At 34.1% G+C, this 14,913-nt stretch overlaps 1 protein-coding gene across 2 annotated transcripts in view; it reads right to left on the bottom strand.

The window, feature by feature from the left end:
• RB195_016114 (uncharacterized protein) overlaps positions 1-14,913 on the bottom strand; it is a gene marked incomplete at both ends in the record, with an annotated part of 69,537 nt that overhangs the window by 15,076 nt on the left and 39,548 nt on the right. The window contains 35 exons of one of the 2 annotated variants that reach the window (XM_064207127.1): positions 1,386-1,420; positions 1,505-1,629; positions 1,988-2,061; positions 2,859-2,967; positions 3,040-3,110; positions 3,619-3,711; positions 4,102-4,164; positions 4,932-5,051; positions 5,166-5,267; positions 5,956-6,018; positions 6,253-6,349; positions 6,846-6,919; positions 7,038-7,146; positions 7,640-7,710; positions 8,431-8,484; positions 8,571-8,624; positions 8,736-8,789; positions 8,882-8,935; positions 9,028-9,090; positions 9,153-9,249; positions 10,167-10,240; positions 10,591-10,699; positions 10,751-10,821; positions 12,247-12,291; positions 12,429-12,473; positions 12,554-12,598; positions 12,683-12,739; positions 12,869-12,925; positions 13,030-13,086; positions 13,251-13,307; positions 13,366-13,413; positions 13,481-13,577; positions 13,860-13,933; positions 14,053-14,139; positions 14,221-14,265. In XM_064207127.1, coding sequence (XP_064063008.1) covers positions 1,386-1,420; positions 1,505-1,629; positions 1,988-2,061; positions 2,859-2,967; positions 3,040-3,110; positions 3,619-3,711; positions 4,102-4,164; positions 4,932-5,051; positions 5,166-5,267; positions 5,956-6,018; positions 6,253-6,349; positions 6,846-6,919; positions 7,038-7,146; positions 7,640-7,710; positions 8,431-8,484; positions 8,571-8,624; positions 8,736-8,789; positions 8,882-8,935; positions 9,028-9,090; positions 9,153-9,249; positions 10,167-10,240; positions 10,591-10,699; positions 10,751-10,821; positions 12,247-12,291; positions 12,429-12,473; positions 12,554-12,598; positions 12,683-12,739; positions 12,869-12,925; positions 13,030-13,086; positions 13,251-13,307; positions 13,366-13,413; positions 13,481-13,577; positions 13,860-13,933; positions 14,053-14,139; positions 14,221-14,265 — 2,550 coding nt within the window. The remainder of the gene's footprint in view (positions 1-1,385; positions 1,421-1,504; positions 1,630-1,987; positions 2,062-2,858; positions 2,968-3,039; positions 3,111-3,618; positions 3,712-4,101; positions 4,165-4,931; positions 5,052-5,165; positions 5,268-5,955; positions 6,019-6,252; positions 6,350-6,845; positions 6,920-7,037; positions 7,147-7,639; positions 7,711-8,430; positions 8,485-8,570; positions 8,625-8,735; positions 8,790-8,881; positions 8,936-9,027; positions 9,091-9,152; positions 9,250-10,166; positions 10,241-10,590; positions 10,700-10,750; positions 10,822-12,246; positions 12,292-12,428; positions 12,474-12,553; positions 12,599-12,682; positions 12,740-12,868; positions 12,926-13,029; positions 13,087-13,250; positions 13,308-13,365; positions 13,414-13,480; positions 13,578-13,859; positions 13,934-14,052; positions 14,140-14,220; positions 14,266-14,913) is intronic. The other variant, XM_064207129.1, reaches the window with a different exon arrangement.

The raw sequence follows: 14,913 nt of genomic DNA, 5'->3' as shown, positions 1-14,913 counted from the left end.
AAAACAATTCTATGCTAAGAGGTTGTGTAACTGTTCAAACCTATAATTTTTCTTTCCCATCACATAGAATCAATAATCTATCGTCACTGAACGTATCCACCCAATCAATTTTGTGTTAGTAAGCGGAAAGATAAGTTTTGTATTACTAAAAACCTTCTTCCTCTGTCAATTCAAAAACGGATTTATTCTAATCCTGCTACCTTCGCGGATATTCTTAAACTTTAAACGAAGATATCACCACAAATGAAAAAACTACAGTTCCAGTCTGAACAGTAGTAATTTCTTCACGATTTTCCCTTTTTTTTGTCTTTTTCAATTGCAACGTTATTTATGATCGTTGGAGTTACGGATGAAAGAGCAGGGGACGATATTTACTCTATAAAAATCAATTTTTACATGGGACCTAAATGAAACGTCAATCATGCTTTAAAATTTAATTCCAATCTTTTTTTCTTTATTATGTTTTCGCGGAATCGTTTTTGTAATTGTAAAAAAAGTTTTCACTTTTATACTGTTGTCTTAATGAAATTTTTTTACTTATTAGAGAGGATAAAAATTAAGGAATCGTATATTTATCTGACAGATAGATCAAGATTTCTAAATTAGAGTTATTATTGTCTTTGTGTCATTAATGTTTTTGTGTCATTTAGTGTCACTACAATCACGACATCAAACTTTTTGGTCATTTTCGTAGCTTGGATCAGAAGATCGGAAAGAAAGCAAAGACCGAAAGACTTGAGATACTACTTTTTTCTTTTTACTTTTACTTTTAACTTTTAATCTTTTTTGTTCAGGATTAACCCTTCAATCGAAGGTCACCGAAGGCGTAACGTGAGCACAACCCTCCACTGCACTCAAGGAGGCTTTTCATATGGCACAAAGTAGTCCACAAAGTGTTTTCAACTTCTTTTCGAGAACACACTCACTTCCTTTACTGATAAAAATAAAAAAAAAATTACCTTTAAAAAATTGTCTATTTAATTTTTTTGTGTTTTAACTGGGACAAATTCTGTTGTTTAGTAAACGTTGAGTAGACGTTTTTGTATTGTACTAAGCGTTTTTCTGGGATAATTTCCTGTTATATATTTCTTATTTATATTTGTATATTATCAACGACTTTCATTTTGTATATTTGTATATTATGTATTTTTAATATTTTTTTTTTGTTTTTTTATATTTATTATATTATATTTATTTCTATTTTATATTTGTTATATATTTATATATTTCATGTTCAAGTGTGCATACGACTCCTTTGTATATTAATTCTACATCGCTTGAGAAAAAGCAAAATACCATATAGGACCAGCGAACAATGTATTTTATTAATTAACAGAAACAAAAAAAAAACTATAAATGTAGCCGTCGATTCTTGTACGAATTACCATTTCCGCCTATTTGTCCTGGTGGTAATGGTGGTCTGTAGAAAAAAAGGCGGTAAAAATTTGAATAGAATGAAAAAAATTAAATAGAAAAATAGAAGATTAAATAGAATGAAAATCACCGGTCAACATACATTGGACAAGCATTAGTGGGCACGCATGGACCTCCACGGTTCAAGCGCAGGTATCCGTCATTGCAGACGCAAGCCGGTGGAGCACAAACTTCAATGCACGGTAATTCTTTTTCCTAAAAAAAAATTACGGTACGTGGAGTATCGCAAGAGAAAGAAAAAGTATTGGTGATCGAAAAGTAAGGTTTTTTAGGGCAAGAAAACAAAAAAAAACGTAGGAGTAGTTGGCTGAATGAACGAGTGAATGAATGAATGGTTGAATGAACAAGTTAACGAGTTACATAGTGAATGAATGAATGGGTGAATGCGGCGTGCATGAATAAATTATCGAATCACCGGACGTATAATTGAATAGCCAAATCAATGAATGAGTAGAGTGGATGAATAAGTGAATGAATGGAAAGAATGAATTGATGAATGATTGAATGAATGGGTGAATGAATGAATGAATGGGGAAAAAATGACTCAACGTACCATATTCAATTTCTCATCACAACTCTTTTCACATAAATCTCCACAAGGATTTGCGTGTTCGTTTGGATGGCAAGCTGTAAATATTTTTGTATATCCGACAGTTTGCTTGAAAATTAAAATTGAAAATAAATTAAATTAGAAAAATTGAAAATAAAATTAATAATCGTTACAGGAAATATTTCGGATCGTTTTTCATTTACGGTGTATAGTCAATTTTAAAGCAGTGATGTTACATATTCAAGGATATGTATAATACTCAACCACAACTCATCAAATCATCCAAACAACTGAGATCTTATTGTTAGCATCCGACGCAAAAGTAAGGATTTTTGAGGGAAGCTCTAATAATAGATTTTAAAAAATTAAGCGTGGATGTGGTCGAAGAGAACATACTCGGAGGTGACTATATCCAGAATTAAAACTGAACGATAGTTCACCGGTTTGACGTACGTCAGTTGCGCATTGTCAGTTGTTTGTGAACGCGTTTATTAACCAGAAATCGAATTTAAAAATTCAAGCACCACGAATCGAATTTTTTTTTTACAAAGCTCTCCTTGCGCTTCGATCGGGGATTTCAATAATTTTAATGGATTCGTGTATGAATAAAATGTTAGAAAGTAATGGAATGTAGTGTGGAAAATTCTCAGTCATTCATTTATTTCGCACTGTTTCGCATTCTTGGATCATTATGCAAATTTATTTACAATGAAGCATTAAGGCGATTTTTTAATTCTCTAAAATTTATTTTTTAAGAATTATTAATTTTATTTTTAGTCTTAGAAATTCAAAAATCTTGTAAGTGAACTGGAATTGGAAAGATCCTTAGTGGAACGGAATGAACTCTCGAAAATTCGCAACAGTAGAAACTCACTTAATGAGCATAATCGTTCGAGGACACATTTCCCGAGACTGTTACGGTAATATCCGTCATCACATACGCATGCCGGCTTCGTGCATGGAGCTTTACACTGTATTGGTCCCTGAAGAGCAAATAGTTAATAAATTAGGAAATTCAAAAAAAAACAGCGATAAAAAATCCTACGTAATCTCACCTTTCCAGCATTTGTGCAATGATTTTCACAGTGTTTACCGCATTGATTCATTTTTTCGTTCTCGCCACATTCTGGAGAAAAAAATGATCCGTACTCATATCAATAAGGAAGTTTATCTCACCTGCTACTTCTATTGTATATCAGTGGACGTTTTCAGAATTTTTGACTGGTTACGAAACGAAAAGGCAGGTGTACTGTACTACAGTACTGTGCCGAATCTCCGATTTTTCGTACTGTAGCTAGTGAATTCAGCGCTTTGCCCACATGAACGAAAATTCTGTGGAATTTAAAGTGTATGTGTTCACGGATAGGAAATAGATGAGAACTTAATAGTTGCAAGGATCATAAAGTTCAGAAGGGACCTATAGAAGCGCAAAAAAAGTTGCGAAATCAAAAAAAAAAACTTAAAAAGATATCATAAGATATTTGAGACTCAACTCTTCTGATTCAAGAGAACTAACTTAGTAGGTGTTATCAGTTTCATCATGGATCAATTCTGTTACGAATAATGCCTTTGAATAATATTGATTTTTTTTGAATAAGTTATATTGTGAATCGTGATCAATAAAAATAACTTACTCATCATTTTTGGGACACATTTAGCTTCACCACTTTGTAGACTACATTCTTGTCCATTCGGACATTTGAAATTGAAACATGGATTTGGTTCGGCTGAAATTATTGAACCAATAGATCGCGAAATAAAACATGAAATGAAAGGCATCCTATTTAAAAATGAGTGATAAAATTTTTTTTTAAAGAAATCTAAAAATATAAGATTTTTAAACAAAGTTATTCAAGTATTGGTGCAACATCTCCATTGAAACTTTTTAACTTAATAATATTGATATCTACGACTTCCTTACAACACTGGAATTCCCATTTTCCAGCAATTTCTCGGAAATTGCGAATTTCTCATTAAGATAAGGTTTAGCCCTACCATCCTCCACAATGGAAAGTCAAAAAGTGTGAAAAAAGCTGTCACAGTTTAGAACAAAGATAATAAAACAGAAAAAAAAGACAAAAAAAATTTGCTCAACGACTAGAAAAAATTGTTCTTACGTCCACCCGTTTCAGGCTCGTCCACATATGTTTTAGTGGATCCTGTAGGCCCGGGAGTTGAACCTGAAATATATTTTCATCTCTGACTGTGATTTGAATTATGCCAATCACAAAAAAAGCGATTATTTGTATCTGTGATATTTCAAATTATCTAAAGTTACGGGTAGTATTCCACGAAAATGGTGACGTTGGGATCTATCCACCAAAAATTAGTGTTATTTATGTGTGTAGATCACTTGTATGAAGGTAATCACGCTAAGTCCCTCTAATTCCCCTGCAATTCAATTTCAAGGAATTCCCCCTAATTGAACTTAAAAACAGTGCGAGACCTCGCCGATCGAACTTCCCTCTTTGCCGATCAACATTCCCCCTTCCCGATCAAATTTCCCTACGAGGCACCTAACAACGTCACTTATATGAGCGTGCGAATATGGGCCGGATCTATCAGCATGACGGAGAAGTCACAAGGGCATCTCACTGATTATTCTTTCGCTCACAGAAGCGGCCCGTACGCGCACGCTCGCATACGTGACGCGTTACTGGGCGCTTCGTAGGAAAATTCGATCACGAGGACCGTCTCCCATGCCGTTTAAAGGAGAATTAGGAAGAATTAGGCGTGAACCCGTTCGCACTCGTGATCTTCACCTTTTACCTTACCTTTTCAGTTAAAAAACCTCAACCATCTCAATTGTATGGTATACTGCTTTTAATCTTAAAAAGCTGGAGACAAAAAGACTTTCTGTAACAATGTGCCTAGTGCGATTTTTAGTTTTTTTTTTGAATTTTTAATTTCAATTTTTTGTCAAAAATTTAAGTTAAAATTGTTCAACCTGTATTTCCGTCTCCTGTGCAAACTGCTTCAGCAAAGCACGCTTTATCAGGGATGCATTCGGTTTCACGATATTCGCACATCGCTCCGGATGGGCATTTCTTCGTTTCACAATTGTCGGCTAAAAATTAAGGATTTCACAATGTCCCAGCCGTATCAAGCTACGATTCGGCTAAACATCAAAGGCGGAGTCTAAAAATGTGTTAATGCAGAAATTAATAGCACAGAAAGGTACCTGGATCTTTAGCGACGCATTTCGCCTGAATGTCTCCCTCAACACACACCATGCCCTCCTCGCAATCCGTATCAGCACAGCTACTTCCTTCCTTACTCGGCACTGCAACAAGAATTTCTTCCACGAAAGTTTTTCCAAGAAATTTCGAACGTAGGTCTCCAATAAAGCTCCAATATCAATTCAAAAAAAAAGAAAAATTCCGGAAACAGAAATTCCTAATTGGCAGATAAAGGACGAGTTCGCGTGTTCAGCAATACAATAGGTGCATTACTGCCGTTACTGTGATAAAGAACCAGAAAAAAAATGCTTGGTTCCAGTAGAACGTAAGGAAAATACTTGCAAAAAATCGTTTCGAGTATCCGAGAAATTTTTTCGGAAAAAAAGCACTGAAAAATCTTTTTATTCTACATATAAAAGAAATAAAATACATTTTCTAACTTTTAATCTGCAATGAAAAAAAGAGGGACACAGTTTCTAGAGAGTAATCCATTTCTATTAAAATTTGTCTACTATGTTGTTGTTGTTTATTTGTTTATGTCTCAAAAAAAGTGTTTTTTAAGCCAAGGATTCGAGAATCTTTCCACAACTTCCACACAAATCCATTTCGATGTGAGAGTCGAACTTATGCACCTATTTACCAGCTCGAAAATACTATTCACTATAAAATTAAAACGCTTACTTATTTCAGGGAAAAATATAAAATTTCGGAGAATAGGAAAAATCTCTTCAACTGAAGACTTTGAATAGAAAAAATAAGATAGGACTAAGATAGATGTGTTCAAATTTTTACCTAATGGTTCATCCACATAACTTGTCATTGTATCCACCTTAGTTGCACTCGCACTCGGTACACCTAAAACAATCGTACAAGGAAGAAAAAACGGTAATATTCCCTGAATATCATCATCGCATTGTCCGCTTTCTCAAAAATCGATTCATGATATATTTACGCTTAAATTAGCGATGTTTTGATAGTGAAAATCAAAAGAGTAAATGGCGCTTGGTCTTTTTCCAGAAAAAGATACTAACTATTGGTGAATTCCAGGTTTTTTTTTGCAAAAAAAGAACCATGAAAATTCCTTCTCACCGCATCCCATCTGTGGAACACATTTTCCATCCTTACGGTAGTAGTCCGGTTTACATACACATGCTGGAGGATCGCATATTTTCACGCAGGCTTTCGGCTAAACGAGGATTTCAAAAAGAGATAATATGATAAAAATTGGTAGAAAACGACAAAGTATATAAAATAAAAAAGTAATTAATTAGTAATAGGGTAACATAATACGTATGTGTATTAGATTTAGTGAACGATGGTAAAAAAAAAGTGCTTGAAAAAATTTTTGGCGATTTAATTAAAATTTAATGATTAGCAGGAGGTCGCGCATCGGTATAGTTAATTTTGTATTCTTGTAAATTTTCTTGCTTTTTCGATTTTTTTTAAAATTATTTTAGTACTTGTAATAATTTTGTAAAAATCTATCCTTTGAAAATGTGCATTTTTCCCCAAAAGATCCAGATAACCATTTACGATTTACATAACCACATCTACATTGAAATCTATCAAATTTGAACATAACTGCAGTATTTGGGTTCTCTAGATTACTGTATTTAGTTACTCCAGATTACTGTATCCTACGCGTAAAAAAAAGAGTTTTACTTGAATCAACCGACACAAACCTTTCCAAAGGCATTCTCACAAGTTGGTTCGCAACGACTCCCGCATGGATTCAATTGTTCGTTCTGGCCGCAATCTGGAAAACACATCGACTAAAGGGATAAAAAAAAACGTAAAATAAAGGAAACTGGGATATGTACGTAAGAGAGTGGGAAAAAATTGGGATATTACGCTTTTCCAAAAAAAAAACCTACTAAAAGGACAATCGATTTCAGCTACACACTTCCCGTCCATGTTTCGATAGTAGCCATTCTTACAAGCGCATGACGGTGGTTCGCAAACAGCCGGGCACACCATGGGACCCTAAACAAAAGGAGTTCTGCCTACAACGAAAAAATCGCAAGATATACGAAATTATTCATTTCATTCACATCTTTTTTTGTGAGACGTGTTGTGCGTCAACGGAACTCTGAACAAAAGGGAGCGCTTAAGTCATTAGCTTGGATTCAGATGGACTTCGTTCCAAATTTTATGTACCATGCTCATTATAACAATGAATAAGCGCAGATTCTCTGGTTCTTCGCAGAAAAAAAAACTCTTTATCCTCTAGGATTTCTTGGATTCATCGATCCCAGTAGATCAGATTCATCTTATTAATGTAATGAAAAAAATGGACCTGGCAAGCACTATATATGAACTTATTTATTTGTTTATTTATTTATTGCAGTGCAGACTCGTAGCAACACGCCTTATTTTGTTCTGTTTAAAAAAAACAAAAGAAAGAAAAGAAAAAAAAAACTAAAGTAGAGAATTTTGAGGAAAAATCCGTAAAGGAACAATATTAAAATCACCCGACCTTTCCAAGATTTTCACATTTCGCTTCGCATATCTTCCCACATTCAGCCAACGTTTCGTTCATGCTACATCCTGAAATTTCAAAACCGTTCAAAGAAGAAAATAAAACTTTAAAAGATTTTTTCTTCAACTTCACAAAAAAAAGATATAGTTCGGTCAGTCTTTATTAGTTCAGCGCATCGTTATTACGACCATATTAATTTTTCATATACAGTATTTCAGGAAATTATTATGGTTCAGCAATTGAAACAAATGAAACGCAATCAGTTCTGGTGTCGTTTCCGAAGTCACGGGTGAAAATTCACTTTCTTTAGTTCTTTTAAGTGGGAACTACTCAAAATCCGTTAAAGTTCTGCACGAAATCTTTGAAACAACAGTAAGGAAACTGCTGCTGTCTCGAAAATTAATGGAAATGGGCCAAAAAACCTTTTATTTCCCTCAAGTATTTCTCTCTTCATATCTCCTCGTATACATTTGTTTATATTTTTTTTGTATTTTTGTATTTATGTATTTTTCTACAATCTTGAATAATGTTATTATCCATAACAGGTCACAATCATTCGCTTAAAGTGCTTAAAACAGTAGGTATAGGTGAAAATGCATGATATTATCTGGATAATTATTGAAGTAACGGTAATTCAGCTGGAAACAAGAATAACTTGAGAAATCCCTCAAAAAGGGCATAGATTCAGGGAAAGCGGTATCCAGAGTCGTAACAAATTTCCAAGGAAGTCAGAAGAATTGATAACTTCTTGTGATCTTTGTTTTTTTTTCTTATAATTTTTAACTTACTAGTTTTAGGTTTCTCCACATAGCTGTTCGCGCTTACTTTTCCATTTGTTGATGCTAAAAATTAAATGGATACGGTTATCGGCGGTGAAATCGTGCATATTCTAGCATTTGTGGAACTGGAAAAGTGTACGGTAGCTTACGTATGATAGGCTCATCCACATAGCTGTTCTGATGTGATTTTCCGCCAGGTGCTGCTAAAATTTAGATTTTTTTTTGGAAAGAAATTATAAAATTTAATTCATAAGAGAAATTGCATGCTTATACAGAACTATCCAGAAAAAAAACCGAAAAAATCTAACACTTACGTGTAATCGGTTCATCCACGTAGTTTTTCTTATTTCCATTTCCTTTCGGGGATGCTAAAAAAAAATTTAAACTGTAGTTTGTAAAAGCTTTCACTCTAGTGGAAAAACGAAACTACAAAGGGATTCAAATAAAATGATGGCCTTACGAGTAATCGGCTCATCCACATAATTCTTCTTATTTCCATTTCCTGTCGGTGATGCTGAAAAAAAAATCGGAAATTAGTTTCGAGAAAAAAATTGTGTTCTGGTGGAGGAATGAAACTACGAGAAAACGGAAATAAAATGGCCTTACGAGTAATCGGTTCGTCCACATACGTATTTTTGTTCACGTTCACGTTCCCACTCGCTGGAGGAACTGAAAATTATTTTTATGTAAGAAGGCGGGTTAGCTACAATTCAAAAAGGGGAAAAACTCACAACATAGATTCTTCGTAATACATTTTCCATTCTTTCTATAGAAGTTTGGTTTACAAACACATGCTGGTGGATTACATATTTCGATGCATACTTTTGGCTAAAATAATTAATTAAATTACTCAGAAACATGATTTTTACACTTACTAAGTGATAAAATGATTAGGAGACAAAGTTTGTCCGAAACTCCAGAAAATGGAAGAAATCTTCACACCCCGTAGAAAAAATTTAACGAAATTGGTAAAAAAAAAAGTTACTACAACCTATCAAAAAACCAAGTTTGTGGATTTCTTCGGATAGAATGTGTATACTATGAAGATAAGAATAAAGGAGAGGAGAAAAGATAAAAAGGAATAAAAACATGAGGGACAAAAAAGTGTAAATAAAAAATATATACAGTAGCAACTATTTAATTTAATTAATTGAATACATCAAAAGATAAAATAAGACGATAAAAACAAAACAAACGTATAATGCAGCACATAAAAATAAATATAAAAGATAAAGACACAAAAATAATACAACCAGATGACAATGGTAAGAGTTCTGGCCAGGTAAACTGCGCTCGAGTTTCACGAGCACCGAATTCTGTTCGGCGCGACTGCGCGTGCTGGCTTACCGCAATTGTTTCACGTTATTTCACACAAAATAAAGAAAAAAAACTTGCAAAATTCATTTTTAAAAAAATTAAAAAAAAAATCAATTAGAGTGAATTTTGAGTGAAGTGAAAAAATAGAAAGAAAGAAATGGAAAACAGTAATGTTTAGAGAAACAACTTATCTCAGCAATTTTTGTCCCGATAAAAAATACTCCCGACTAAAATTTTAAAATGCGATAAATGCATTATTTTTCGAGTGAATTGCTTTAAAATTTAAAAATGCATTTTTTTGCGAGTGAAATGTTCTGCACTTTTATTTGAAGTTTTTCAGAAATGTTCGTTCAGATGGAATTACTCCTTAAACATCAAAAATATTAAAATAGTTAGTGATTAGAATTAACGGAAAATACATAACTTACATTTCCAAATGCGTTCTCGCAACCCGGTTCACATAAATTTCCGCACATGTTGATCTCTTCGTTAGATCCACAAACTAAAATTAAGTTTTCTTCGAACCGTTTTTTTAGATTTAGATGGGAAAGTCTAAAAGAAAAAAGAGAAGAAAATTCAAACAGCGTTATAGTGTCGCTTAGAAAAAAATAATGTTTTTTTTTTCGCCGATCAAATTTGAAATAAGGTTGGTTGTGGGATTATAAAATAACAACCAAAGTGAAGAGTTAATTTTTATCCTTCTACTACTAGTCCAGTTTGTAAAAAAAAATTTCAGGAAATTTCCCACAAACTATCTTTAACTGCACGAAACAAATCAAATATAGCTGTTGAATCTCATGGATTTTTACTTTATTGTATAAATTTCAGATATTTGAACGATGAGTCACCCACCGAGAGGGCAATCCCTGGCCGTTACACATATACCGGCTGAATTTCTATAGTAGTTGTCTTTGCAAGCGCATGCTGGTGGTCCACATATTGCTGGACACGCGATGGGACCCTAAACTCAATCGATAATCGATTCCCTTTCGCCGAACACATCTAAAATCACCTTGCCCAAATTCACACATTTTCCTTCACATAGATTCCCACAACCGCTTAGCGTCTCATTTGCGCTACATTCTGAAAACAACAATTACAAATATATTTGTTTGTTGATTGTTTATTTGTATTTTTTATTATATTTTAGTTATTATTTATTGTTATTTTATTTTATATTCATTTTTTGTTTTTCTATCATTACAATATAATTTAACCTTATAGGTTTAAAGGGAGTTTGTCACGATTCTGGCGATGACATTCTTTAAATCTTCCCACGACCAGCGAAAAATGTTAAGGGTGTAGTAAACGAGTAAGAGCGTAATCGCGCTCAATTCCTCTTATTTACCGAGAAAAGGGCTTGTGAGAAAGTTATGGAATCCATTCTCGCCAACGATTTAACTCATTACGCGATAGATTACAGGCAACTCGGTTGTCGTCTAACATTCGCGATTCAATTAATGTACAATCAATAGCCGATTAGCAACAGCTGTCTGATTCGCACAAGAGAAGCCACGCATCCTGCGTTGCAGGTTGCCTCTGTTCTATGAACCGTAATAAGTTGCATCGTTGGGAAGACAGGATCACACAAGCCTGTTCACACGTATTTTTCTGGATTATCAGGGAGACTTTGGCATGATCACGTTGATTATCATACGCTACACCCTTACCTCTACCTACTCGTGATGGGACCACAACATTTTGCGCTCCCTGATACACGTTGCTTTTGTTGCACAATAGAAAAGTATTCTCATAGAAATTTGAGAGATAGGAGGGCTACGACTGGTCAGAAATTTTCTGTGCGATGTGTGCATTAGAAGAATCTACCGTACACATCTACTTAGCTGTATATTTCCCTGATTTTACGCTATGGATCAGAATCTGTTGTCCTTAACGACGACATTTGAATAGGAACGGTTGGAAAAATTTCTATTCACGTGAAATTGTGGAAAAAAGAATCCCTACAAAAAAGGGAAAATAGGAAATAATAGAAAAGGGTCTACTTATTGAGCAGAGTCTCACAATATACTATCATGAAAGTATTTGAACGGGTTTTGCCAGAGATAACAAAATTTTTCCCTTGTAATACAATGAGGGTACGGCAAGGCCGGAAAATCAGAGGACGGATCTGTGGAAACAAACTAAACACTTTTGTTTTGCTTGTGAAATAAAGAGATTTGTGAGACTTCGCGGAAATTTTACAGAAATGAATTGTGGATGAAAAACCCGCGTAAGTTCGGGTATTTCAGGAATAGAGATGTCATAGGATTTGAATTTTTAATCAAACTATGTGAATATTTCAAAAATTAGCACGTTATGTTCCCTTTTAACTTTTGTAACACCATAGTTTATGGTTAAAAAGTAAAGTAATAGGTTGATCCGAAAGTTTCGCAACGAATTTCAAAGTTTTGTTTCAAAAAAAATGTAATTTTATTGTTCAAAAAAGTGTGCAATGCGGTGCAAAATTTCTTGCGTACCAAACCGAGAAAAAAAAAGAGTTCTACTCACGTGTTTGTGGTCCAACCACGTAATTTTTTCCATTTGTTGGTTTTGCTGAAACAAGAAATGCAAGTAGAAGTAAATCAAAATAACTAGAAGAAGATTATTTTCACAACGATGAATTTTGCATTTTCCGTAACTTTTGGCATTTTAAACTGTGAAAAGATGATTTTAAAAAAAATTACACTCACGCGTGATCGGCTCATCAACATAGGTTTTCCCATTTCCTTGCTTTGCTAGAACAGATTTATTTTAAAATTCTTATAAAATTCTTCTTGGTGCTATTCTTAGAAATGTAATTTGAAGGAAAACTCACGTGTAATTGGTTCATCGACATAATTTTTGCCTTTATCTGGTTTCGCTGAAATCATTTAATGTAATATTGAGAACTAATAAAGATAAGTAATTAATTAAATAAAGTAATAAAGGAGATTTTTTTACGCACGCGTGATTGGTTCATCAACATAGCTACGTTCAGATGTTTTCCCGTAAACTGGTGGAGCTGAAAAAAGTCTTTCTGAGGAAGAATTTACATTCAAAAAAAAGTAGTAAAAGAGTAAAAGTAATTAAATTAAAAAGCAGAGAAATAAAGGAAAAAAAGAAATGACTGTTAATTTTCCTAGGGACTTACGAGTGATTGGTTCATCAACATAGCTACGACTAGATGTCTTTCCATAAACTGGTGGAGCTGTAAAAGAATTTATAAGGAAAATTTTCATTTATAAAATTAAAAAGAGATGTAGAAAGATCTGAGAGAAAAAAATAACAGCTCGATTTTTTTGCGTGACTTACGAGTTATCGGTTCATCAACATAATTGTTTTTCTTTGGCGTTGACGCAGTGGGTGGTGCTGCAAAAAAAATGTTATTTGCCATGTGAGAGAACAGAATCTGAACCCGGTTACTGCAGAAGCGTCACGGTCTCGCAAGTAAACATAAGTAAATATAATTTAATAAAACATCCGTATATTTTCCATATAAAACATATATGTAGTATCAGTAGACTGAAACTTACGAGTTATAGGTTCATCCACGTAACTTTTCGTAGTAGGCTTGGGACTCGATGAAGGGGCTAAAAATCCAGAATTTTTACGCGTGTTTCAGCTATTTATACGAAAAAAAAATGTTACGAGTAAAAGGTTCGTCCACATAGCTCTTTGGCTTGGTTTTTGGTGGGGCTAAAAATGACAAATAGAGCAGGGAAGAAGGAATGAAAATTTTCTAGATTATACGAGAACTACTTACGACAATCCCTCTGTGGAACACATTTCCCATCTTTTCTATAGTAATTCGGTTTGCATACGCAAGCGGGTGGATCACAGATCAGTAGGCAAACTTTGACCTAAAATTAATTATTTATACAGGAGCGACAATATGCAAGTCAACATAGTCGGTGCCAGACGCGTCCAACCACGCCGACGCAACGCGTCCGCGGCAAAGCGGCACTTGGCCTTCCAAGGCCGATGCTAGCTATCGATCGATGGGTCAAAAATTGTGAGCACCAGCGCTTGCCTTCGCCGCGGATGCGTCGTGTTTGGTTGGTTGGACACTTCCGGCGAAACTCCCCACTTCCGGAAGTTGTTAGTTGGGTGGAAAAAGCTCGGAAAAAAGAGAAATCGCTCACTTGTCCGTAGGCATTCTCACACGTAGGTTCGCAACGATTCCCGCAATTGTCTACCTGCTCATTTTCGCCGCATTCTAGGAAAAATCAGTTCAGCACTTCATTTTTCGTTTCGAAAAATATACTAGATAATCAGAATGGAACCACTCGTGTAAAAGAATACATTTACTGGTAAAAAAAAATTGTCGAACTGAACCTGGTATGTTTAGTTCGCATCGGGCACCGCCCTCATCCTGTACACAAATTTCTTCTTTCAGACATATGAAGGAAGAGCAGAGATCAACTGGAAAATCTCAACAATAAAAAGCAAATGGTTAAAAAAAAACGAAACGAAGAACTAGTGAGCAATCAATATTCTGCTTACATGGTACTTCTGGCTCGTCTCCGTAGCTAGTCATAGTATCCTTATCTAAAAAAATCTATCTTCTAAAAAATTAAATTTTTCCTCAAAAATAAATACGAGAAATTATGGAACATAGTAGAAGCCATCCATAGGTTTTCGATAAGATCCAATATCGCAAAAAATTCGCTAAAGAAAGATGGGAAAAGATTCAAAGAGGTAAAAATTATCAGAGAAATAAGGGACGAAGAAAACCTCGACAGCGAATAAAGAATTGTTTAATACTCGTAGTATAATTATTAAACGTATAATTAATTGCATGCAATTATGAGTTATATGTATAACAAACTATTGAAAAAATTATCTAATTTAATTTAATCTAATTTAATTTAATTTAAAGTTACACGTAATTATTAAAGATCTTCTAACCTGCTTCTCTTCGACCTCTGCGAACATTGGTACTTCCTCCTAAATGACTTCTATAAAATAAGGTACAGAAGGTAAGAACGCAATGAAACTACAAAAACGCAGCGCAACTCGCCAGCGACCCGAACTCTCCCACAAATCAAGTGATCTTAGAGCTTGGTTCTTTCTGATTCTTGACTCGCACATATCATTTTTTCCAATAAAATTTTTACAAATTTAAATTTAATTAATTTTAACTTTTTTTTTTTACTATTTAATTGATTTAATTTAATTTTTTTTTCACATTTGGTT

Source organism: Necator americanus, chromosome V (genome assembly GCF_031761385.1).
Source record: "Necator americanus strain Aroian chromosome V, whole genome shotgun sequence".
Classification (NCBI taxonomy): domain Eukaryota; kingdom Metazoa; phylum Nematoda; class Chromadorea; order Rhabditida; family Ancylostomatidae; genus Necator; species Necator americanus.
Note: the sequence above shows the minus strand (reverse complement) of the source record. Positions and strands in the feature narration are given on the sequence as shown.